This window comes from Mastomys coucha, unplaced genomic scaffold, assembly GCF_008632895.1.
Source record: "Mastomys coucha isolate ucsf_1 unplaced genomic scaffold, UCSF_Mcou_1 pScaffold13, whole genome shotgun sequence".
Classification (NCBI taxonomy): domain Eukaryota; kingdom Metazoa; phylum Chordata; class Mammalia; order Rodentia; family Muridae; genus Mastomys; species Mastomys coucha.
Genome location: NW_022196895.1, coordinates 19,891,418 through 19,917,017, shown reverse-complemented (window position 1 = coordinate 19,917,017; position 25,600 = coordinate 19,891,418). Strand labels below are relative to the sequence as shown.

General features: G+C 42.8%; 1 protein-coding gene across 17 annotated transcripts in view; it reads right to left on the bottom strand.

The window, feature by feature from the left end:
- Window positions 1–639: 639 nt before the first annotated feature.
- Dtna (dystrobrevin alpha) overlaps window positions 640–25,600 on the bottom strand; it is a 342,328-nt gene continuing 317,367 nt past the window's right edge. For all 17 annotated transcript variants that reach the window (XM_031365098.1, XM_031365100.1, XM_031365094.1 and 14 more), the window contains 6 exons: window positions 16,405–16,564; window positions 12,552–12,641; window positions 11,768–11,933; window positions 7,133–7,265; window positions 5,402–5,450; window positions 640–2,911 (listed from right to left, as the gene is read on the bottom strand). In XM_031365098.1, the coding sequence (XP_031220958.1) occupies window positions 5,433–5,450; window positions 7,133–7,265; window positions 11,768–11,933; window positions 12,552–12,641; window positions 16,405–16,564 (567 nt within the window). In that variant the 3' untranslated portion in view covers window positions 640–2,911; window positions 5,402–5,432. The remainder of the gene's footprint in view (window positions 2,912–5,401; window positions 5,451–7,132; window positions 7,266–11,767; window positions 11,934–12,551; window positions 12,642–16,404; window positions 16,565–25,600) is intronic.

Below are 25,600 nucleotides of genomic sequence, written 5' to 3'. Positions count from 1 at the left end.
AAGTAAATTTGGAGAGCCAAGGAAAGAAATCCACCGACAATCACAAAACCCCAAAACAACACACGCCATTTTGTCTCGGTTACAGGACAGGGGTGCTTGAGTCTGGTCTCAGTGCTGACGTGGAGCTAAGAGAAAGAAAAGGTGGCTGGTTAGTGAGAAATTGCTCACTGGTTGTGGTTTCCAGAGAGTTCTTGTAATGGCTTTGTAGGATGGAGTCAATACCATGGGATGGAGCTGCTGGGCATGGAAATTGTGACACGAGGGAAGGTTTTTAGTAGAATGGTTTCAACCTTAGACGCACATTTTAATGTAGAAAACCAAAGAGACATACATCATGGGTCAATTCAGTCCAACCAGTGACAGAGGGCCACCAGCAGGGTCTGAGTTCTAATGTAAGTACTATGTGACTCTGATTTGAGCTGACAGAAATGCAGGTATCTGGGATGTAGTAGTTTTCAGTACTGAGTATGAGGCACCAATGGCCACCTGCACCATCTAGAGAAGTGTGATTTCACAGAGGATGATGGGCAGGGGAAGAGAGATGAACGTTAAGACATACCAACAGAACCCACAACAAAATCCACCTGTGCAAAGAAATCAGAGAACTGTGCAGTTGTGTGACTTTGGTGCTAGCCTGTGCTCAGGGAATTTTGCGAGGTGAGTTTTCTGGACTAAGAACACCTAGGGACAGCATGGGATCCTCCACTGATGCTCATCACGCCCTCGGCTATCCTCAGGGCAAATGGTTTTGTTTAAAGGGCAGCCATGGAGATAGTTTCTGAGGCAAGAACATGAATATCCCTCTGCAGACAGAGGGCTATTCTGGGGTCAGAAAGTGAGTTCTTAGCCACTCCATTATAGACCAGGTGTTTGTGGTGGGAGAAGGCTTTTGCCAGCCTGGCAAGCAAAATTAAATCTGTGGTCCACTTAGAATGTTTTTTTTTATTTATTCTATATACCACCTCCTGCCCCTGATTCTTCAAGACAGGGTGCTGTACATCCCAAGCTGGCCTCAAATTTACTATGTAGCTGAGGATGACCTTGAACTCCCAATCTTCCTGCCTCCATATCCTGAGTGCTGGGATCATAGGCATGTGTCACCATGCCAGGTTTAGACAGCCCTGGAAGTTTGAACCCAGGGCTTTGTGTATGTTAACAAACCCTTGGCCAATTGAGTAACACCCTAGCCCTGGATTAGGACCTTTTCAGTCTTTGTTGTACAACTCTATTCTAGAACAATGATTTCTACTTCATGGCACTCACCAGAACTGTTGGGGGGCAATTAAAACATGGATCACCCCTAGGTCCACACCCCAGAGTTGGGTTGGAGCCTAGGGGTTCACATTGGTAAGACTTCTGGGTGACATTAACATTGCTGGTTTCACAGACACACTCTGAGCAAATCACTGTTCTGAAATGATGTTCCCTTCTCTCTTTTAGAAGAAAAAACCCAGGAGTTCCGGAGAGGCGTCTGGTTTTAAGACAGCCAGTAGGTGTCTGGCTTTTTCTTTTTCTTATACATCAGATCTTGAAACAATCAGTTACTTTTGCAGTTTCCCCAGAATTGCTAAGGGAGGTTCCTCTGAGGTCTCTCTAATGAGCGGCCTCAAGGAGGGGACCGTCAGTCCACAGGCTCTTATCCTCTTGTCTTTGACAGTTCTTTTACACACCAGCTTCCAACTGAGTGTGAAATCCCAATACCACACTGAAGAGCTTGTCTGACTCCTTTCACATGCCCACACAACTGCCGCATGCAGAACACCAGGTGGCCAGGTAAGGCAACCAACATTCAGAAAGAAAAGCAGAGCAAGCGCACTTTAAGCCCATACATTTAAAGCTGAAGGCCTCGGGACTACCGATGAAGGAACTTGTCAATGAGCAGTGCTGTGTAAGACATGCTTCCTAAAGATACAATGTGGAGAGCAAGACGTGGAGGAGTGCAGATAACTGTAGTCCGTTGGGGGATCTTATGGCACCTGTGGTTTATAAACAGCTTTAGTAACGAGTATTCCAAAACATAGTTCACAGTTTTTAAAGAAGATCTGTGCTGATTTTAAAAACTAGATTCTATATCACTTGAATGTTGTCTCTCTTTCATTTTTTTTTTGAATATGATATCTATTTGGAAAAAGTATTTACACTAAATTCTATGGCTGATTCATTAGAATATGTTGAAGGAAAACAATCCAGGTTGGAAATAAGCTCCCAAGAACCCATTATTCCTGTTAGTAGATTTAAATCATTTCTCAGAGGGACTTGGGGACATGGGCAGGCCAAGGACCCTTCTTGGCTCCTGGGTCCTGAGTTTGGACATTCAGAAACCAAATCCTAGTGTAGATTGTCATCCCCCCCTGCCCCCTCCCAGTTGCTGTGGGGAGAAAACTGTATAGTATATAATAAAACTGTCTTTGCTAAAACCTCAAAGAATCTAGAAATGAAAATTCTAGCTACAAACAGTATTAATATTGTCATTGTAAACTGAACGGGTTCAATATTATGTGCAAAGGTTTAAAATGCTCGTTAACACTGCTGTTCTGTGTGTAACAGCAGCAGGCTCTCAGCCTGTGTGTGTGTGGGGGGTTTGCTTTGAACCAGGGATGAGCCATGTTATAGAAGATGGAGTTGAGAAATTATCTAGGAACAGAAGTCTCGAGCCCCCACCCCCCTTCTAAAGCACACACCTAGGAACTACAGAGTCTAGAACGGAAAGCTAGCTGCACTACAGGCATCTGAACACATCTTTAGGGGAGGGGGTTGTTGGAGCTGCTGGGTGTGGTGGCTTTCTCTCCAAGGCGAGTGAGCGAGGGTGAGGCTGCTTCCAGGCTGTGGTCCTCCTCTCTGTCGGGTGGGCGCAGCTCTCTCCACCACCGGATGGCATGGATCTTTCCTCAGCTGTCTGACTATAGCTTGCCTGGGAATAAGGAGTGTGTCATTTTTTTTTTTAAACAGATGAAAACTGTTTCTAAATTAGGGATACTTATCCCTAATTTATACCCTAATTTAAGGGTAGCTTAGAGTACCCTCCCAAACCCTGTCTGCCCCTTCACTCTCACACACACACACACACACACACATAACACACACACACACACACACACACACACACACACACACACACCCTGTATTTCCTTTAATATGTAAATTGGAAACCAATGTCTTGGACACTGTGTGTCTTCTGGAAGACACATTGTGGGGTTCTCTTCTTTGAACATCCTTGTTAAAGGATCCCTGAGGTACCACTGAGGTTCATCAAGAGTTAAAGTCACACTGTGGCTTACAAAGAGGCCTATAGCCTAACTTGAGCAGAGAAAAAGTCTTCCTTATTTCTTAGGTCCCATGTTCTGCCCTTATTCATGAAGGTCTCTGCCTTGGTGGCTGGCTGACTGGTGCCCTGCCAATGAAGTTGGTTCAGGACCCTTGGGTAGGAACAGCATGTGCTTTGTGTCAAAAAGTTCAAACTAAAACATAATAATCATATAGCTGGTCCTAAAATTTCAATTGTATTGAGCTCATTAAGAGCATTATAGCAGGATAAAAGGACCTATAAAGGTGAAATGCTACTAGTTTTAATAGGACTCTGTAAGATTTTAAATGCATGTTGCCCCACTGGTTGATTCAGCAACAGGCTGGTTTGTTTTTAGACTTTTGTGGAATGCCATCTGATTAAAGCATCTCTGCAGCAAATGACAGAGGGCACACCTGTTTCATTTCTCACTGATAAATTTCTAGGAAAATAAAATAAAATAAAATAAAAAAACCCAACAAACAAAAATGGCTTCTAGGTACGAAAAGAACATGATACATTTTTTGTGTGGGTTTATATCAAGGCCATTTTATTACCTTTAATAAAAATGAATGTTTTCCTAAGAACAAGCTCCTACTGTTTAAAGAATACACAGAACAAAAATGGTTAAGTTGTTGGAACTAGGAGAAAAAAATGCTATTTAGGAGAGGCCTTTCCTGTGGGATTAGATTTTCTATAACTGGAGTAAATATTTTCAGAAACAGCTCCTGGGAATTTTTTTTCACTGTAGTCATTGTGGATTAGGAGAACACGTGTGGTTATAATTTCAAATGCAAGGGAGGGCAGATGGAGTGTAGTTGTAAGATCTCTCCTTGTAGCTCAGGAGGGCTGCGTGTGTCTCAGTGCAATCTTATTCACGTTTGGAGTGAGGATGTTTGCAGTGTTTGAACAAGTACGAATCCATTACTACTCGAAATGTTGTTGAAGAAATATGTTCATTCCTAAAATTAGCAACCAGGGTTGGCAGAGGGCAATATTGGCTACCCTGCAGACTCATGTGATTCCACAGTTGGGAAGGATTATGTAACTAGACTAGACAGGTCCTTTAGCCGGGCCAGGTTGACTGTTGTAGGAAGTGTTTTAACCCTTAGGCTGTGAGGAGGGACCACCAAATAGCCAGTAGCTAGAGCGAGAGAAGCCATATAGACTTAGGGGATAGTGGGCTCCTCCATCATTGCTAGGAGCTGAGTCCTGGCCCATTTATAAAAGCACAAACAACGTTCCCCACACACTTCCATGAGGACTGCCGTGGCTCCCTAGTGCTGCACAGGATCTGAAGCATGGGATATAGTGCAGCTATGCATACATGTATATGTCCATAGCTAAATATGGTGTACTTAAGCTCTTTAAAACTATATACCATGTGTCTACCTCCTGTGTATGAGGTGGTGGTGTGATATCATGGTGTACAGAGGAAAGCGAAACGCATAAGGGCTTAATAATTTATCCAAATTATGATAAGTTTTGGTGAGATTCATACTTAAAAATGGATCTAATAAGATGCAGAGCCCAAGACTTAGACCATGACACTCAAGTGATCTTGACAGTCAAGTGTCAGTCTTCCGGTAATAAATTGACTTGAGAATTTGGCTCAGTGTTAGGTAAATCTTTAGAGTGGGACAAAATTATCCAAATGCTGGCTTAAGTTAACTTCTATCATGATGAACCTCACAGTGGATTTCAGTTAGTCACCCTCAAAGCACAAAGCTACAGGACTTTTTTCTTTGGTTGCGTTATCCCTTGCTAAGGGACCCACTTGTTCTTTGGGGACTAAGAAGCTGACATCCAGAGATGCTGAAGTAGCTTGGTCTCCTTCTCTGATGCCATTGGTGATGGTGGCCATAGACAGCGTGATACATCTCAGGAGCCATGGAAGTTTCTGTGACAACTGCCCTAATCAACAGGGAAAAGGCCAACTCCAGGGATGTCTGGGGATTTACACAGGAGTATAACGAGCTCTGTGGAGTTACCACTCTGACAGCAGCAGGGACAGAGTATACCATATCACATAGAAAGAGTGACAGTGAGCTTAGGCTGAGAGCCATCCCAGCTCAGCCTACAGTGTCCATGCTTCCTCCCAAACAACAGTGTACTTACTTGAGAGGAGAGTGAGAAAAGGGGATTGCATTCAACCTTGCAAGCTGACCTGTGGGTGACAAAGGACACAAACGAGAAAGGTGACATGTCAAGTCCGTGAAGCAGTCAAGCTGGTGAATTATTTGGCTGGAAGCCATGCACAGAGACACACAGAGTGGGAGAGAGAGAGAGGGTCCAGAGAGCCACAGATGCATTCCATCCGTCTTGTCAACCCAGCTTACACTGCCTTTGAAGAAAACCACTCCGCCATACTCCAGGATACGCACTGAGAGAGAACACATGACCCCTTCCCTACTCCTTTTCTTGAGATCATCGAGCATTGGGAAGGTAAAGAGAGAGGATTTATTGTACATGGCAAAACTCCAGCTAGATCTCAGCATTAATAGAACACCCCTTTAATCTGCTCATGGACCATTAATTATCAGTTTATTAAGAACGTAATAGTTGTTGTGACTGGAGAAAAGTCACCTAAAAAAAAAAATCTAGAATTATAGTTACTGTTGTCACTAAACCCCAGAAGCTGATGATAAGTTTGAAGAGCAAGGGCCAAGCAGGCATTTCCGATAGCCCACACCAGACTGTTGATGATCTAGCTACGTCTCTTCTCCATGTGCAGACCCACAGGACATACCTGCAGGACAGTAACCCTTAGATTCCCCAGAGACTCCCTGACAGCTTCACACAAGGCTAGTTTATTTCTGTGGGTGAGACACAGAAGTTCGAAAGAGTAAGCCCTTACCACAGCTTTGCAATCAGGTGGACATTTTTGTAGCACAGGTGCATGGCTCAACACACAAATCGTCATCATCATGATCATCATCATCACCATCACCATCATTTTTGCAATGGTTTGAAAACCATTTTCATTGCTTCTGAGAAAGGCAGTTGCTCAGCTGAAAAGGCTAAAGGCACATTTTTGGGCAGCTCTTTTGTTTGAGTGAACTTGGGCATCAGTGTTGCTTGGGAACATTTCAAGGCTCAGTCTTTATAACCGAGACGCAAGAGACAGTTGGAGCTCACCGATTCTCTGCCCTTCACTGATAGAGGGCCACTGGTGACCTAAGACTGTGGAGAAGCATATGTGGACATTCGACTAAAAGTCAGCTAGGAAAACAACCACCTGCTGGGGTAGGATCAGCTGGTCTTTGCCAGACAAACATCTCTGAGCCCCCAGAGGCCCACAACACACCTGTGGAGAAGCAGGCAGAGGAGTGTCCCCATGGGTCAAATTCATCACTTTTGGCAAGAGTAAGTAATTATACTATTCTTGATTGCAATTGCTACATTCAGTGAATTCTCAGCTGATTGCTGGGACTAAGGCTGGGCCGCCATGCCTTTCTGACATTTAAACGGATTCTGGGGGACCAAAACTCCAGTCATTTACCCTTTCTCTACAAGTGCTCTGACCACTGAACCATCTCCCCCAGGCCCCTATATTTTAACTTAGGAGAGAAAAAGGGTTTCTTTTCTTGAAGTCCTGAAGTGTTTGGTAGGCGCCATGATTCTGCCAATGTCACAAAGGGCCCCTTTCACTTCCCTGGGTGGGGAATTTGGAAGAATAGACAGCTACAAGAGGCATTTAAAACATTGGTGTCTGGGATGCATGGACTGAGAATTCCAGAAGATTCTGGAAAGGTAGGGAAGGAAGATGGAGGAAGGCCCCCATTTTATAGGCAGGACCCCGCTGAGGAGGGTTGTGGAGAGGGGTGGGGCTGCCGCTGCCTCCTGTACCTGGTAGGCCTCATCCTGCAGCTTCTGCTTCAGGTACTCCTCCATCTGCAGCTCATTCTCCAGCTGCCGTACAGACTCATTCTCATAGTTGCCATCCTCGGGTTGTGTGTAAGGATCCCCGTCTTCCGGAACCCTGGGAAAAACACAAGAGGTGTTTGGGAGTGAAGTTCGGTGGAATTCCCTGGGCGGCTTTTGCTTATTTTCCCCTGTGTGTTCCCCTTGAGCATCCCTAGTTCACATTCATGTCTTCTTTGAGCCAAATGAAAACTTAATAAAAAAGAAAAAGCCTAAAGTTTGGAGAATCTGGGAATAAACTGTTTCCTTTTAATTAAACCTAGTGTGGAAGTCATTGGCCATTTATGTTTTTATATGGCATATAGGAATGATACTTACTCCTTAAAATATTCAACAAGGCAATCTTGTCTTTTCAAGAAACAGTTTCACAACATGAGAATGTTTTCCTTTCTGAAAGAAGAGTGAGCCCTCTAGTGAAATAATGCTTAAGGAAATGTGTGCTAGATGTAATTCTGTGTTGTACCATGTACATGCACGCACGCGCACACGCACACACACACATGCACGCATGCACGCCAGCACATACATAAATATGTTGTAAACATACTTTATGGTGTAATAAGCCTTGTAGTATCAGTGACTTGATATTAGAATCTCACACCCATAGCTCTTGACCTTACACATTTTTACTAGCCCTGAATCTGAAAATCCATTTGCACTCTCCAATTTCATTATAAAAGGAGCAAATCAGAATGGCTTCATTCACAAATGGAGACTCTTCCCACCCATTTCTCCCAGGTGTAGAGGACTACAGGGCTAAATATAGGCTCACCACCTAAATCAAATCATGCACTGCTCACCCTCCAAAATGAACTGATGAGTTAAGGAGAGTTTGGGATAGATAGTACATGTGTTTGCTGATGTTCAGATTTTCTATGGGGTAAATTACTTTTGGAGGTTTAGGACCAGACCTAAAAGAGTCTGTGAGGCTTCTATGAATTCTCCGTTTTCCACCATCAAATTGTTTGCTGGAAGATGGTCCTACTCTGTGGCAACCAAGGGAGAGCAGGTTAGAAGTGAGGAGGCCTTTCACAAGCTTGGGTTTTAGGACTGGAGCAAAGATGTGTTAGGTTGCTACTGTAAAGTGTATAACAATAAAAGCCAACTATATATGCATGTATTTATGAGAAAATAATGACAATTAATTTACATATTACTGCTTGAATAACATATCAAGCAGTTCTAAATTTTATAGGAAAGGACAAGAAAGCAAACTAAAACTAGAACTGGTCACATGCTGCCATTTTAAAGGATGGTCCAACTATTTTGTTCTGCTCTTACAGGCTGCTGCTTTACAGCTGGCGTTCAAAACAGGTCTCTCTATAACTCTGTTACCTGGGCTTTCCCACATTACTTAGAATGAGAGCCAGAGCACCAGAAGGACTTCTGGGCTAGTTTCTTCACTGGCTCTGTAAAACTAGTTTGAAGTACTTTTCACATTAAGCATTTTCCTTCTGTTGGGCTTTTAGTCCTCCAGCCCCGGACCAACCACATTTGTCTTGACATTGTTCCCTACCTCACTTCCTTCTCCTCCTCCTTATGTTGTTCCCTCCCAGGCTGGGCTCTTCAGCTAGTTCCCCAATTTGCCCTAGGTTTCCTCTGCAGATGGACAGTCACAGTAAAACCTAGTGAGAGTGTCACCAACACTGCTGGCTTTGGCCAAATAATACAAACCTAGTCAGGTAAGGAGACAGATGAGAAGAGCCAACTCTCCCTAAGGGTGTTAGGTTAGGAGTCACGCTTTCTTAAATGCTCATAGGAATGTTAATTCGCAGTCTTTAGCGTAGGTAGTCTCACTGTTTTCCTATGAATGTGCAAACTGTTGGGATTAGACTGTATGGCTCTCCCAGTGACAGTCAGGTGAGCCTTTCCTTACCATTGTTGTCCTGAGTGGGGAGATCTGCAACAAGCAGCACGTCTTTGACGAATGGCCAACCTGCCAATTCTGGAGTCTGTTTGGAACTAGCTTTGTTACCCTAGCAACCAAGGATTATTGCAACCTCTGGGGCTGTGAGGGCCAGAGTCCCCATCTTAAGAGTCCTTGCTCCAGGCAACTCCCACTGGCTGTGGAAGACTCCAGTTATGAACTCTGTAACACTAAATAACTCTGCTCAACTGGCAGCAGTATTCCATCAGGATGGGCAGGGGACAACCTGTGCCAGGACTCAGCAAAAAGTATGCGCTTGCTGCAACTTGAGGCCTGGGATTGGCTCATAAGTAAGGGTTGTGAGATGTGTGTGTGTGTGTGTGTGTGTGTGTGCGCGCGCGCGCGCGTGTACGCATCCACATGTATATAGATAGTCTTTCCTGTCAGGGTCATCTGGAAGGCTTCTCTCTTTGGCATTATTCTAATAAATGATTCTCCTGAATGGTCTTTTGCCTACTTATGCTCTTATCACAGGTTGAGTGGGCTATGTTGGTTGCATAAGGAGTGAAACCCTGTGGTGGCATCAAGAATAAAGTGACAGCGGGTGACAAGTGAAAGAAGGATCGGAAGGAGTCCCTTGATATGAGAAGGCTAGGCTGATCCACTGCAGACTTCAAATTGGCAGTTACGGAGACTATGCCTAAGCACTGGGCAAGCCCAGGCAAACCCAGGCAAGCCCAGGCAAGTCAATTACTAATAGAAAAAAAATCCCAGGCTCTAGTCTTTAAGACCTGATAATTGTTCCAGAATGCCTAGAGATAGAGTAAGATAAAGCTCATCTACCCTGGAACTCCAATGTGCTTTAAATCGAGCCTGGGAACTCACTTGGTTGTCTCTCTATCTTGGTAATGGGAGACCTCAGCATGCCGAACTTCTGCAGAATAAAACACTCTTTGCGTTTACATAATATTTGGGTCTGGGGTATCGTTCTTTCACCAATCATGGGCTCTTACAGATGCAATGCTCAAAACTCTTGGCTGGAACACCAGAAGGCACCTGAAGCGTTCCAGAAAATGACCAAAGGCAGATGCTATGCAAAACAAAGAGTAGAATAAATGGCGGAAATACTGAGAAGATGGACATACAGACAGCAGAACCTGAAAGTATGGGAGATGAGATGCTTCGAGGAGCCAATAGCATTATCCGACCCCACCAGCACTGTAGTGTGAGAGAGATGTCAGGGGCCAAAAATCTGAGAGTCTTGACTTCAAGCTCCAGAAATGTCACGATAGTCACCAAACAGAGCTACAAGTGTAGCGCCTTTAGATCTCAAGGCTTAGAGCCACAAGCTTTGGAATTCATAAGCCAAGCCCCAAGCGTCTGCAACCTGGGACCATCAGTGCTTAGGGAGCTGCCGCTTGCCCATCTATGCCTTTTATTCATATAGAGGAAAATAATCACCAGCTGTTTGTGATAAGAATCTCTGCAAATGGTTTCTAAAGGACAGATTTATTCATATTTAATGAGTCAATCAAACTGTGTTCCTTTATAAAGGATTCCATGTGTTTAATGACTTCTATCCAATGCTTGTATGCTGTTTATATTCATTTTGCCCACAGGCTGTTTTAGCACTATGTCTGTCCCCAGAGTGAAAATTCAGGAGACAAGATGGCTTATCTTCTGAAGAGGCACGTGTGACCTGGAAGAATGTTTCCCCCCCTTTATTACTACAAGTGATTTGTGACTTTGGGTTTCGTTTCTAATTTTTATCGTGATACAAACATGATATGTCTTCACTAGAGATAATATTCTGAGTTTTGAATTAGTTCTCCCCAACACTAGCAATACTAATATGATACTATCTTGTGATTTGACATAATCAAGGAGTTAAAGCTCTCTGTCAGTCATATGAGTCACAAGGCTAATGCTTGATTGACACCCTACAGTATGGGGTGTTGCTAGGATATGTAGTACTACGACTTACAGTATGGGGTGTAGCTAGGGTATGTAGTACTACGGCCTAGTTGCACTAGAAATTGTTTTGACTTGTAGGAAGTTTATGGGAATAAGTTTTCATCATTATTTGAGGGCCATCCATGATCTGTGCCTCAGGTGAGCCAGGCTTTCATTAAACACTGATTGTTTTAAGTTACTCATGATTTTCTAGAAATTGTTTTGTTGTTGTTGTTTTTGGTTTTTTTTAGAGACAGGGTTTTTCTGTATAGCCCTGGTTGCCCTGAAACTCACTCTGTAGACCAGGCAGGCCTTGTACACAGAAATCCGCCTGCCTCTGCCTCCGAAGGCTGCGCCACCACTGCCCAGCTTTAAGAAGGACGAACCAAAACTGGGTGGTGGTGGCACCCACCTTTAATCCCAGCACTTGGGAGGCAGAGGCAGGCAGATTTCTGAGTTCTGAGTTAGAGGCCAGCCTGGTCTACAGAGTGAGTTCCAGGACAGCCAGGGCTATACAGAGAAACCCTGTCTCGAAAAACCAAAAAAAGGAAGGGGAAAAAAAAAAAAAAAAAAAAAAAAAAAAAACCAACAACACCCAGTAGCAAATTTAAAAGCAGCACTCTTCTGCCTCTTCTGGCCGAAAAGGGAACTGCATCCATTCAGTATTTGGCTTTTCACTTTCTTGAGGCAGCCTACTTAATCCTCAACTGAGAAAATGTTTCCAAGAACAAGATACTCACATGTCACCATGCATGGAACTTGTAGCTCCACCGTGAATGTACCCAGGTTTCCGGGCGTGGATTTGGGCTAGAAAAGCCTTCTCAGAGGTTGGAGACGGAACCAGATGCTCAAACTGAGTTCTCGCAAACTCGGATTCCACAGCGCTTTCTGTTTCACTTGCCACCTCTAGTGGATAGTGGAAGGAACGGAGTGACTCATTAGGAAGCTTGTGACCCAGAAATAAAGGCCCGGGACCCACAGGAAGCTCGGGTTCTAGAAGAAAGCCCCCAAGTTCCACGTGCAGCAACATCAGCACACCAGACACCAGCTGGGTTTTTTGTTTGTTTGTTTTTTTCCCAAAGTGAGAGTTGAGACTGAATGAATTAACTATAAAATAGTTTAGTATACAGCATTTCCTTTTCTTTTATGCAGGGCTTGAGAGGAGACGCTATGGTTAAGAGTGAGCTGCTTGGCATTGTAGAAGATGGATTTCAGTTCCCAGGACCCAAGTCAAGCTATATACAACCATCTACAACCCAGGGGAGTCAGAAGGTTTCTCTGGCCTTACATAGACAAAGCATGCACATAGACACACATATCCACACACATATGTGCATTTGTACGCGCACGCGCACGCACACACACACACACACACACATACACACACTGAAAAATTCCTTTAAAATGTTAAAATCTCCTTTTACATTTGATCAGGTCTCCAAGAGGGACCCCTAACCTATGGATCTTTCCACAGCAAAGCCACAAGTGAGAGGTACCAAGACCACTGGGAGGGTACAAACGCACCTGAATTCAGCTCCTTCACCAGAGAGGACATGGTATTGGTGATGGAGTCTGCAGCCACCAGCAAGTCATTCCTTAGATTCCTTCTTGAACCTTCGATGAAGAAGCGATAATTTAATGTCACAACTTTTCTTTTACACCTGGCTTTTATGTTGTTTGTCTACCAACTCCTTTGATAACCTACAGCAAGAATAGGAGCTTTGATTCATCCCCTGAGGTGAAAAAAAAAATAGTACACTGGCCCTGATGTAAAAAGATAGTTCATGGCTTTCATTATTCCAATTAAGAGTTTGGGAAAAATGAAAAGAGTCAGCTTATATAAGGCATAGGGACCTGGCACCAGCTTCGGTACTCCCAGTAAATCAGAAGGTGTGGACATCCCACTGAGGACATCCCACACAGAAGCAAAGCCTGGTTTGCCAGAACAATTGTACCTTTTAAGCAGCTGTTATGATCCGGGGCATTACCACGTGGCTGAGCACACTGGAGCCTGTCCTCTGGCAGCACGGGCTCTGTCTCCTATCAGGGCTTCCAGAGATCTCTGTTCCAGGACAGATGCCTTTGACATTGGGACACCAGGTACTGAATGCTCCCAGAGAGTGGAAAAAAGGCTGACGCGCTTTGCTTCTGCTCTTAGGATATTGAGCAGATGCATGCCCGGAGCCTCAGCTTGAACTTAGACTGTTGGAAGGTAGTCCATGGTAGAGAAAGATTCTTCTTACATATCAGACACACTCAGGGGCACACAGAGAATTGTAGGATTGTGTGGGAGTAGGCAAGGTGGAGATGGAGCAGAAATTCATTACCATAATATGCCACTTACCAAAAAAGTTACATAGCATGAGTGTTTTGTGGGCTAGGAGCTTCCCACAACATGGTCATTCTGCACAAAGTAGCCTTAAATGAATGATATATATAAATATATTTAAACCAAAGAGACTAAGTAAAAGCATTAACCATAATATAAAGCACCAGGAGATTTAACTCACTGTAAGTTTCTTTAAAACCTGATTTCGAGGAAGGATATTTTCCCTTCTAAACAATTTTAAAAGGGAACATAATTTGTGAATGACACGATTAGTTCTTGAATGATACTCATGCTTAGAAGGAAGGGCCCTGACAAGGAGCTCCCATTTTCCTATTGCAGAAGAAAACAGCCTGTTAGCTTTGCTGGTAAAATGTGTTAGGATTTTATCCCCTGACGTGACGGAGGGCAGGCTTTGTTTCCACACATGGCTACTGTGCTTAGACATGGCTGATGTCAAAAAACATTTTAAAAATCTGCTATGGAAATGATGATTCTTATTAAAATATTTCTGCAATCACTAGCATGAAGAAGTTGTATATCTTTCCTTTATTGGCAATTTCTCCTTCGTCATCTGTCTGCTGATTCCCTTCATCTGTTCTTGTTTGGGGGAATGCCTCCATATTCTTATCCTTAGCTGAAGTTATGAAATTTGACTGGTACACACACCAGAGATGGCTCCTTGGGATATGTTACTTGATTTCAGTCTTTGTTTTTCTTTCCTTTAAAACTGTCAGTCAAATGTCTTTCTTACTTACATCTTCATTAATATATTTTTAATTTAAAGAAAAGGCAAACTGCAGAACAAAGTGCAACATACAAGGTAATTTGTGTGAAGGAAGAAGAGTCTATGAACTATAAACACACATGAATACAGGTATTTATACACAGGAAAATGTTGAGAAGGGCTTAGGCATTAGTAGTGGTCAGTTCTAGCAGTGAAGTATCTTTCCTCACTGGAAAGGCATATAAGAGGAGGAATTCTTTCTTTCTTTGTTTCTTTGTTTCTTTCTTTCTTTCTCCCTTCCTTCCTTCCTTCCTTCCTTCCTTCCTTCCTTCCTTCCTTCCTTCCTTCCTTCCTTCCTTTTTCTCTTTTTTTCTTTTTCTCTTTCTTTTTTCTTTCTTTCTTTCTTTCTTTCTTTCTTTCTTTCTTTCTTTCTTTCTTTCTTTCCTTCCTTCTTTCTTTTCGAGATAGGGTTTCTCTCTGTAGCCCTGGCTGTCCTGGAACTCACTCTGTAGACCAGGCTGGCCTCAAATTCAGAAATTTGCTTGCCTCTGCTGCCCAAGTGCTGGGATTAAATCATGCACCACCACTTCCCAGTTAGAGAGGGATTTCTTAATATCTATAAACTTGTAAAATGATGGAAAGAGGAAGGTTAAAATCCTTTGATTTGGGGAGCCTGAGACAGAACCTAGAGCCACCCCTAAAATGGACCTTTATGCACACCTATGAAGGATTATCTAGATTAAAGTTAGCCTCCAAGAATGTTCGTGAGGGCTTATCTTGATTTTTTTTAACTCATTTGGGAAGACTCATCTTAATTGCAGTGGGGGCCATTCTCTGGAAAGGGGATCCTAGACTGTATGAAGTGGAGAAGGTGAAGCGACCCTAGCATGTGAGCATCCACTACCTGCTTCCTTGACTGTGAGCTTGATGTGACCAGTTGCTTCAAGATCCTGCTGCTTTGACTTCCTGTGACTTGACTGTGAGATAAAAATAAATGCTTTATCTCTTCTGTTGTTTTTGTCTATTTTTTTTTTTTTTTTATTTAGCAATGGGAAAAGAAAGAGAGACAGTGGTCCTCCGTGGAGAAGCCTGGTCACAGGCTCTGCTCCTTGTTACTGATCATCCAACCTTAGTCTTGAAGCTCTGACTACAGAAGCCAAGGCACAACTCTTCAGAGCATCTCAACAAGACGTCTATAAGTTGATGACTTGTCCCCTGTTGCCTCAAAGTTAAGGAGCTGGGATTATTTAATCTGAGTGTTGACTTTGAGGATGGTATGAAATAAGGACCTCAGGATGGATTGAAGTTATGTTTTCATGAACCATTTTAAAGGCGTTCTTAAGCCCTGAGACTTTTTAACATTTACTAAAAAGCAGGGCAGGGCAACAAAAGCCAGAAGAAGACAGAATTCGGGAAGGAAGGGAGAGCACCATAGAGGCTTTCTTTTTTAATTAGATATTTTCTTTATTTACATTTCAAATGTTCTCCCCTTTCCTGGTTTTCCCTCCGAAAACCCTCCCTACTCCCTCCCGCTCTCCCCCTGCACACTAACCCACCCACTCCCACTTCCTGGCCCTGGCATTCCCCTACACGGAGGCCTAGAGCCTTCACAGGGCCAAGGGCCTCTCCTCCCATTGATGACTGATTAGGCCATCCTCTGCTACATATGAAGCTGGAGCCATGAGCCCCACCATGTGTATTCTTTGGTTGATGGTTTAGTCCCTGGGAGCTCTGAGTGTACTAGTTAGTTCATATTGTTGTTCCTCTTGTGGGGCTGCAACCCCCTTCAGATCCTTGGGTCCTTTCTCTAGCTCCTTCATTGGGGACCTTGTGCTCAGTTCAATGGATGGCTGTGAGCATCCACTTTTGTATTTGTCAGGCACTGGCAGAGCCTCTCAGGAGACAGCTATATCAGGCTCCTGTCAGCAAGCACTTGTTGGCATTCACAATAGTGTCTGGGTTTGGTCCATAGAGGCTTTCTAAAATGCACAGGCCGGGTTGTGATCCAGGTATAGGACACGCTCACAGAAATGCCCAACCCATTCTCTGTAGGACAAGCATAGCTCAGGACAGCTGTGAATGTGGCAAACCCCAAACTACAAACTTCAAACTGAAATTATGAGGTTGATTTGTAACTTGATTGTATGGTTTTCGAGTGTAAGTTTTGTAGATGATGAATATGGCCCCAAGAAGCCAAAGAACCCGGACACTCCTATGAATGCTTGCATGTAATTTTGATGATTCTCAGTTGCCTACTGCTCAGTGGATCTTGGTGAACTATTTGGCAGACACACACAGAACACAGTAAAGGTGAGAGCACTTACTTTGTGCAAACGCCTCTTGCACATCTCCCCCTACCCCAGTGAGGGAGTCCTGTGGGGTGTGCGTTGGTGTGGAGCAGGCAGATGCTGACCGGATGGGCATGGGGATTGGCCTGCTGATGGTGTGGCTGGGGGAAGAACGTGGGGAGCCTGCCCCCTGGGTCTGCAGAAACAAGACACGCCATTAGTTTGCTTCCACAAGAAAAGCCCATAGGCCTCCTCTAAAGTCTCAGGTTCCATGTTAAAAACTGTGATAAGAACATTCCAAAACACGAGCAAATCTTAGGAAACCAAGGAAACTACTCTAAACCTAGCTGCAGGTGTCCATTAATTCAGGGAGTTACCCGTGTAGTTGCAGGTGTAGATTAACTTTGTAAGCTATTATACATAATCTGAAGTCTGTGTTCATAGAGATGTCTAAGAATACTAGTGCAGCATTGTGCTATAATGTGAGATCTTCACTCTTGCCAAAGATGTTGTGAAACACATAGTTTCAAGGTACGTATGTTTCTCCTTGAAGCAAGTCCTACATAGAATAAAACACAAAGGAGAAACTTCTTAATACAGACTTTGAGATTATTCACTACAGGTATGGTACACTTGTTCCTAATTTTCAACCTACTTTGGCCTCACTTTTAGAGACAATTTAGATCATGTCTTATAGTATTTCATATTGTCTCAAATAATTGCATTGAGATGTTTGTTGCTAATCTCTGTTCTACGATAAAGTTACATTGTGAAATTAGTCTGCAAATCAGTGATCTGAATAAGGAGAAAGAAAAAAAGTCTTGGTGTCTTTCACTCTTTTATTCATTAATAAATTAAACTGATACATGAAGTCTGTACTTACTGATGAGATCCCATGTAACAATTTTACAAATGTACATATCATACAATGTTCAATTCCAGGTGAACCTATCTACCTCAAGTGTCTATCATTTACTTATGATGAAAACATTCAAAATGCTTTCTTCTAGCTTTATAAAAACAGTTTCATTAATATGTTTATATTATCTGCTCCTCTTTCTCCAACCCTTCTCCTGACCCCCCACCCCATGCTTGCTGTCACTCAGATTCAGTCTCTTTTGGAATGATTAGCACACTGTGGTTATTTGTAGCTCTCCTACCATGCAGTGGCATGCCAGAGCATCTTACTCTCATCTAACTGCATCTTGGTATCCACCCATCAATATTTCCCATCATTCCCTTGTTCTACTCTCCCAGAGTCTGTAACTACTCTTCTACTTTCCAACTCCTAGCATCAACTTTTTGTATTTCACACATAGGTGTGCTTGTCTTTCTGTGCCAGACCTTATTACCTAACATGTGATCTTCAATTCTACCCCTGCTGTTATAATGTCAGGATGCCATTCCTTTAGTGAGCTGATATCATATTCCAGCACAACATGCACACATGCATGCATACACAAACATCACACACACACAGCACACACACATACAAATACAAACAAATATCACACACACAGCACACATATAGATACATACCACATACATATACACACAAATATATACACATACTGCACACACATACACACATACCACACACACACATACACACAAAGGACACACATACATATATATATATATATATATATATATATATATATATATATACACAAACCACACAGCACACACACACCACACATACACACATACCACACATACACACACAAATACACACATACATCCATACACATATACATACATAACACACACACATCCCCCACACACTAAATTTTCATCCATTCATGGCTGAGGAACACACACACACACACACACATCCCACACACACTAAGTTTTCTTCCTCCATTCATGGCTGAGGAACACACACACACACACACACACACACTAAGTTTTCTTCCTCCATTCATGGCTGATGGTCACTTCTGGTCCTTTGGCTACTGTGAACAGAACTGTGATAAGCCTGGGGGTGCAGATATCTCTTCACTATATTGACTTCATTCCCTTTGGATAATTCCCTCACTAGTGGGATGGCTGAATCAGGCCAAGTCTAACTCACTCTTATCTACAATGGTGGCACTAACTTACATTCCTACCAGCACTGCTCCTTTCTTTGTGTGTGCTTGCCCACACTTGTCAGACTTTCTTAAAAATAACAATTATCCTTACTGGAAAGATGTGATAACCGACTGAGGTTTTGATTTGCAAGAATCATGGCCTCTGATATTTGGTTACTGTTTTGTGAAACACCTTTTTTTCTAACCTTCAAGAAAGCTGTAGTTTAGCTGAAGGGTGAGATGGTTAGCAGGACTTATAGAGGAGTGAAGAAAAAGAAAGAGTCGAAAGCCACCAGGACACTTTTATTTCTGCATCGTGATCTTTGGTATAAGAACTTGAATTTTAAAGCTATTTCTCTCTCTCCCTCCCTTCCTTCTCTCTCTCTTCCTCTCTCTTCCTTCCTTTCTCCCTCTTTCTTTCTTTCTTTCTTTCTTTCTTTCTTTCTTTCTTTCTTTCTTTCTTTCTTTCTTTCTCTTTCTTCCTCTCTCTTTCTTCCTCTCTTTCTTTCTTTCTTTCTTTCTTTCTTTCTTTCTTTCTTTCTTTCTTTCTTTCTCTCTCTCTCTCTTCCTTTCTTTCTTTCTTTCTTTCTTTCTTTCTTTCTTTCTTTCTTTCTTTCTTTCTTTCTTTCTCTTTTTCTTACAATGAAGCCCTTGAAAACAGACTCCTGATTTCAATAATTAGTAGACAAAGAAGAAAATCAAGCATGCAGGTAAAGCATGCAGGGAGACTCTGTTGTACACATGTAGCCAGCCATGCACCCTGAGCAGCTCCCTCCCAATCTGTTGACTCTGGCCAGCCATAGTGAGAACTTTTCAAAGAAAAACCCAGAGAGTAACTGTGTACCTGTTCACACGCTTAGATATGCAGCATGAGATTGCTGCTTTGGAATGTTCTTATTTAGATCTTTGCTTCGGGTTTGGCTACTGGCAGTTAAACATCCCCCACCTCCAGACACACACATACACACATACAACACGCAGAGAAACCACACACACACACACACACACACACACACACACACACACACACACACACACACAGTTCCTGTCAAGTGCCATGCTGTTAGCTCTCCAAGGCTCAGCATCATACCCAACTATACAAATCTATAAAGTGAAGAAAATCCAGAAACAGAAACAAAGCAAACCAAAGCATAGCACAGAACTTATGTGCTGCCCGACGGGCTGTGGATTCCAGCCTTACACTTGTAACAGTACCTGTTTGGAATGGTCTGTCCAGGCTCAGAGAGGCGGACTAAGGTGTTGCTGCTTTTGTCTGCTTTCCTCAGCCTTCTCAAAGAGGGGCCTGGGTTTTCCAGAAAACAGCAGCTCAGCCCCACTTCCTGGAAACCGTCTGTGTCTGAGCTAGCTAGCCCTGCACCTCAAGTCCTCATGTCAATGGTGAATGATCTCACCATGCAGCTGAGCTTTCTCCTGCCCCCAAAAGTTTTATGAACATCCTGAGGATCTCTTCCTCGTGACCCATGAAGTGGGCATCACCACTCTAGGAGTGTAGTTGTGGATCTCAGGGATCTGGAAATGAAAACGGTTGCCCTGGGAAGATGGAGAACAGTGGCTGGGCTTGCGGCTGTGCCCAGGGACTCTGAGTCCTCTAGGCTACAGAACTCTTGATGAACCATGGCTGTTGGAGGGTCCATCAGAGAAAGAGATGTTGGTCAGATGCCTTGCTGGACACCTCTTCTGCACATCCCGTCCTAGTCAGGGCTTAGGGAACACTCCCAGACTATTCTTATTTTATTACCAAAAACCTTCAGTCACAGGAGGGAGTGTCTACTGGGGTCGGGAAGTGAAGTGGGACAGACCGTGGTAGAAATAGGCTCCTTTCATCTGTCCAACATAGCTCATCAATTCAATCCTGAGAAGCCAGATCTTCTTTATTAGAGAGTTTATACTAATAAAATGACTTTTTTTTTTTGTATTCACTTTAGTGGGTATAAGGCATTTTAGCATACATTGTTGATTTTGCTAATATAGTAAAAAATATAATACTATATTTGAATAGCAGTTTGAAATCAGTTTAATTAAAGAGCACTTTAATCCCAAAGACTTTAATGCTCTTAACATTCATATTGGGTGTTATTGTTTCCATTGAGAAAGTGAGCACATTGAGGCTCAGAGCGGGTAGGTGGCATATGGAAGGTCATCAGGATAATTAGGGCATTGGGAAGTTAAGATCGCAAGTCTGAGGCTTTCCCATAACTTCACAGGATCTCCTCAGGTTATGACCAGCACCGCATGCTTCCAAGGACACTTTATTACATTTAGAAAATTTAGAAACTAAAGGCCGAGAAGCTTCCACTACGGACACAGCAAGGTGCTCCAGGCCTCATGGTAGACCAGCTAACATTTCTTTCCTTGGGTTGCGGAGAGGTGTGAGCGCGGTGTGACAGAAGGGACCTCAGGCTAGCGATAAGGTCTATAAGCTCTTATCTGCAAGTCTAAGCATGGCTTACTAGACACACATTTCATTGGAAATTTGGCCCCAATGAGATGAGAGACTACTGATGTAGTTACGCCATGTTACTCTTTCAAAGTCGAAAAAAATTTCAAAGTCTGCATTGTAGTTGCACCCAGTCCTTTAAGTAAAGGTTTGTGACCACACTCTAGTGTTTGACAGGCTGTGCTGGGGACGTACCACCTCAATCTGCTTACATATGCTGTGCCAGGTCCTCATAGGATTCTTACCTCTGATGACATTTGTAGGGAGGTGTGTACTTTGGCTTCATCTTTCTCTGCCAACCCCCACCAGAGCCTGCCCCATAGTGCACACCCACCTTGAGAGCCTGCCCCATATAGCAAATCCCCCCACCCCAGAGCCTGCCCTGTATAGGGCACTAGGCTCTTTTTTAAGAGTTTGTATGTCTGAAGCATTATCAACCCCTTATCTTCTTGCTTAGTACCTGTTCTTCAACATCAACCTTTCCCTTTCTTTTCTGGTTCCTGTCTTCAAAACTCCCAACAGTGGTTCTTTGTTAGAGAAAAATAATAGGCTGTGGCTACTTGTTAATAGGAAAATCTCTGACTGAATTTAAATGACAATAATGCATGACTGGCTAATATCCGTCATGTCCAAGTTGCAGCCCAAATGACTATCTAATGGTTGCAGTTTCAAATAGTCTGATTATGTCAAGAATTTTGGTGGGAAATCCTGAGGTTAACAAAAAGACTAAGCTCCATCTTTTCTGCAACCTGCACTTCCCAAGTCATGTTCATTTTTCACCCAGAGTTCTCAGAGTGGGATACATGGTTGCCTGGCAACCATGGCCCCATCTTTTCTCTTGTTAGGACACTGTCCAGTTTGATACTAAGCACCTACTGCAGGAAATGGCTTCTCTGGTGTTCCTTCCACCTCACTCTTAAAGGGACAACAGGAAAGGCAGTTGCCCCTTGGCACTGGGACAGATCACCAAGTTTTATTTTCCTAGGTTATCTGTAGTCTGGCTATCCAGCATAGCTATCTGCTTTGAACTTTCAAATGAGTTTCAGCAAATTCCCTGAGATAACCCTTCTCTGGAAATTACTCAATGATTAATGGTGGAAAGATTGAAGGGACAATGGTCCATGCAGATCAATATATGGATCCAACATTCCCAAGGAGGGTTGATTTATGGACGAGGAAAACATATATCACAGCTGGCAACTTAAAATAGCTCTCTTCCTGGAGAATAAATGAACGATTAATTTCTACACGTATCCTCTGACTCCACTCCACCTGCCTTCCCATCAATTTTTAAAAAGCCTGGTAAGACCCATACATTTTCCATTTTTTTACAGGAAGTATTTTGGTTTCTATTCAGCTCTAGAGAGAAAGGATGCTTTAAGGAAAAGGCAAATGTGTAAGTGCTGAGTGAACCCACCCTAGAGAGGTGGGGAGTATTTGTTACCCATCCTCCTACTACACATGTCTGCCTGAAGATGCTACCTGGCTCTGCATCCTGCAGTTTGGTCCTGACAGTTGTACCTACCAGCCTGGGAAAATGGGGCTGCACAAAGTCACTAACTGTTACCATCATCATCATCACCACCACCATCATCATCATTGCTGTCGTCGTCATCACAATTTTGATTACTGGGCTTCTTAAAGGATTGTTGTGTACAAAAGCAATAGAAGACAGAGGACGCAGTTGACTCTGATGGGTCAGGAAAGAGATATTTGCTTGAGTGGTTTTCATAGTAAAGAGGCCTGGGCGGAAATGTGATAGTATGGAGAGGAGAGAGGAGTGTCTGAGTTTTGGAAAAGCTTGAGCAAGACTTGAGACTTGTGAGGACATCAGCGACAAGGAAGAGGGGCCATTGGTGCTGAAACTAGTACCAGATTCATGAGAAAAAATGAGAAAGCTAAAAGGAGTGACAGGCTTGGGAGCCTTCAGTGTAGATGGCATCTGGAATTGAAGGCTCACTCTCTACTGGTTTTGAACAGAGAGAATCATTTATTTTTCCTCTCCTAGAGTCAATCACACAACTTTAAAAGTGAGATTTTGTGTGTGTGTGTGTGTGTGTGTGTGTGTGTGTGTGTGTATGTATTGTCTGATAAAGTACTTTATGCACTTTTGAATACTAGATTCTCGTTTCTATATGCAGATATCATCTCAAGGTAAATTTCCCCCCTCCCTTTTCTATGGCGGAGTTATCAACTCTGTAGAAAGCCCACAGGTTGGATGAGGAAGGCTAATAGTGGAAGGTGAAAGTGAGGCTTGAAAAGTGGCTCCTGGTTGCCTAGTCCTATCCTGTATTGCATTTGAATGAGAGCAAGAGATGAGATTTTGAATGATGGTAGACTCCACTCCCAAATAAATAGGGACAGTTTGATCCCAAGGTTTAAGATGTAGTAGTTTTCAAATCAATCCTTGTTGCAAACTCAAAGAAAGATTCCTGATTTTGATTCCTGACAATGAAGTACCGTACACTAATTACATCTTTTATGCAATGTCTATGTTAAGCCTCCAGGCTCTGGGGTGTGCTGTACAATATACAGGCATTGACACTCTCAACCATCCACTGCACCATCTTTTAAAAATGTACTCAGGAACGTGTTGACAGCAAACACTGTAGACGTTAGTATATCTAGGGACATATTTGATGTCAACAGAAGCAAGATAATCTTACTGGATGTTTTTGTAACTTCTAAAGCATAAGAATTGATTTTTTGACTGTTGAAAAGCAATTATATGAGATCTAAACAAAATAAAAGTCATGTTCCCAATTCTTTCCCAGATTGAGACTCTATTGGTTAACTGAGAGGAAAAAAAAAAGAAGTGAATGTGTATGTTCCAAAATTTATTTATGACTGTTCTCATATGTCTACAGTTATTTGATATCCAGATATAAATGTTACAGAATGCTTTCACACTAAAATACCCACAGTAACCTTGTGAGGCGTATACTACTAGAGTGTTCGAAATGAACGATCAGGAATTAGTTTATTCTCTTAACATCTTAAAGGTGTGAGCTAGAACAGGGGCCTCTGGGATTCAGGCCCAGCTGGTGTAATCTTGCAAAGAAAATTACTAAGGCTTTATTTTGCGAACTCAAAGTTACGATACTTGGGCCTATCCATAACAGTTGGCACGGGGAAGGTACCAGAAACTCTAGAACATATCATGACTGCAGCTACAGCCCAGCTGCTTTGGCTCTTAAGGTATTTTGTATGAGTGCTCATTTTATGGCTCTTTCAATAAATCTTAAGGGTACATGAGGAAGAAAGAGGGTAGGATAACTTTGATTCAAGTTTTGTAAAAAACACAATTTATTGCTTGTGATACCATAATCATCTTATATTACAGGCACTATTTTTTTTTAAATTCATGTTCTCTCCTCAAGGGGGATAACTTCATGCATTACCTATAACAAGAAACAGTATATGTAGGGATTGTAGATACCAGCATAATAAAACACTACATTGAACCACACAGATTTATGATAAAGCAAGTAGAGGTTATTAAATCAAGCATGATTTGTGGTATGGGGCATTTTGAGTTTGATTTTTACAAAGAAAAATTTCCCGAAGGGGAAAGGCTCATAAACCAGAATTTAGAAGTAAAGGCCAGACTAAGACCTCTAAATTCTCTCCTTAGATCATGTTCAACCACGAGAAATAGATTGGGAAGGAATTTGCTCACTTTCTCAATGAACTATCTCAATGGGGCTGGATCTGATGGGGTTCTGGCTTTAGTTTTGACTAAAATTCAGCCATGGGCACTTGCAATCCATGATTGCATTTTTCTATTATATTGTTCTGTACTTTTCTATAAAGCTCCGAATGAAGGCTTGCTTTAGTACCTAATGTGGGAGATATTCTGAGTTTCCACGAAGTGGTATTTCTATGCTGATAAAACCCTGGATTGTCTTCCCCTCTTTGTTGTTAAGTGTTCAGAATACCCTGGCCCCCTTAAGGGATACAGTCCCATTTGCTCTTCCTCAGTTCCACATTCTTCTATTTCAGTTTAATGGAGCTGCTGCTTATAAGCTGTGGCATAAGTGCCCTGGATCTCAGTGCCTGGTTTGTAGAGAAGCTTGAGTAGAAACCAAGGAAATAAGAGTGGATGAGTGTGTCACCTACATTTGAGTCTCTGGCAGATGGCCTCTATCCATGCTACAGTCCCCACTGTTGTGACCCTTCAACATGCAGAGGCTGGGAGGGGCTGCACAGGAAAGGGATAGAAAGGGAGGTGACAAAGTTCAACCTAAAGGGCACTCCCACAGCCTGGCTCTATGAATCCACAGAAGCCTTCCAGAATATACTACTTGGGAAATGGAGGGAAGGGGTCTGCAGGGAAATGAATTTTAAGGCAAGACAATTGCCCTCTTTGCCCTCTGCTCTCTATGGGTATGCAAAATAAGAGGCAGGGCAAAGCCTGTTTGCAAAGAGATAACAAGGGATAGACATACACTCTACCATGATCTAAGTCCAGTGGCCACACCCCAGGGATGCAGGGATGGACAACGGTAGAGGCTACAAATATAGTGCATCTTTAAGACAAGGGAGTCATCCCTGGTGAAAATTTGGCGTCAGTTCAGTAAAGGAATTTTTTCATAATATACAAAATAATGCCGCACATAGTCTTTATTGTCTGAGTTACAGATTGGTTTAACATGTTTCTTTTCTTTTTCTTCTTCTTCTTCTTCTTTTTTTTTTTTTTTTT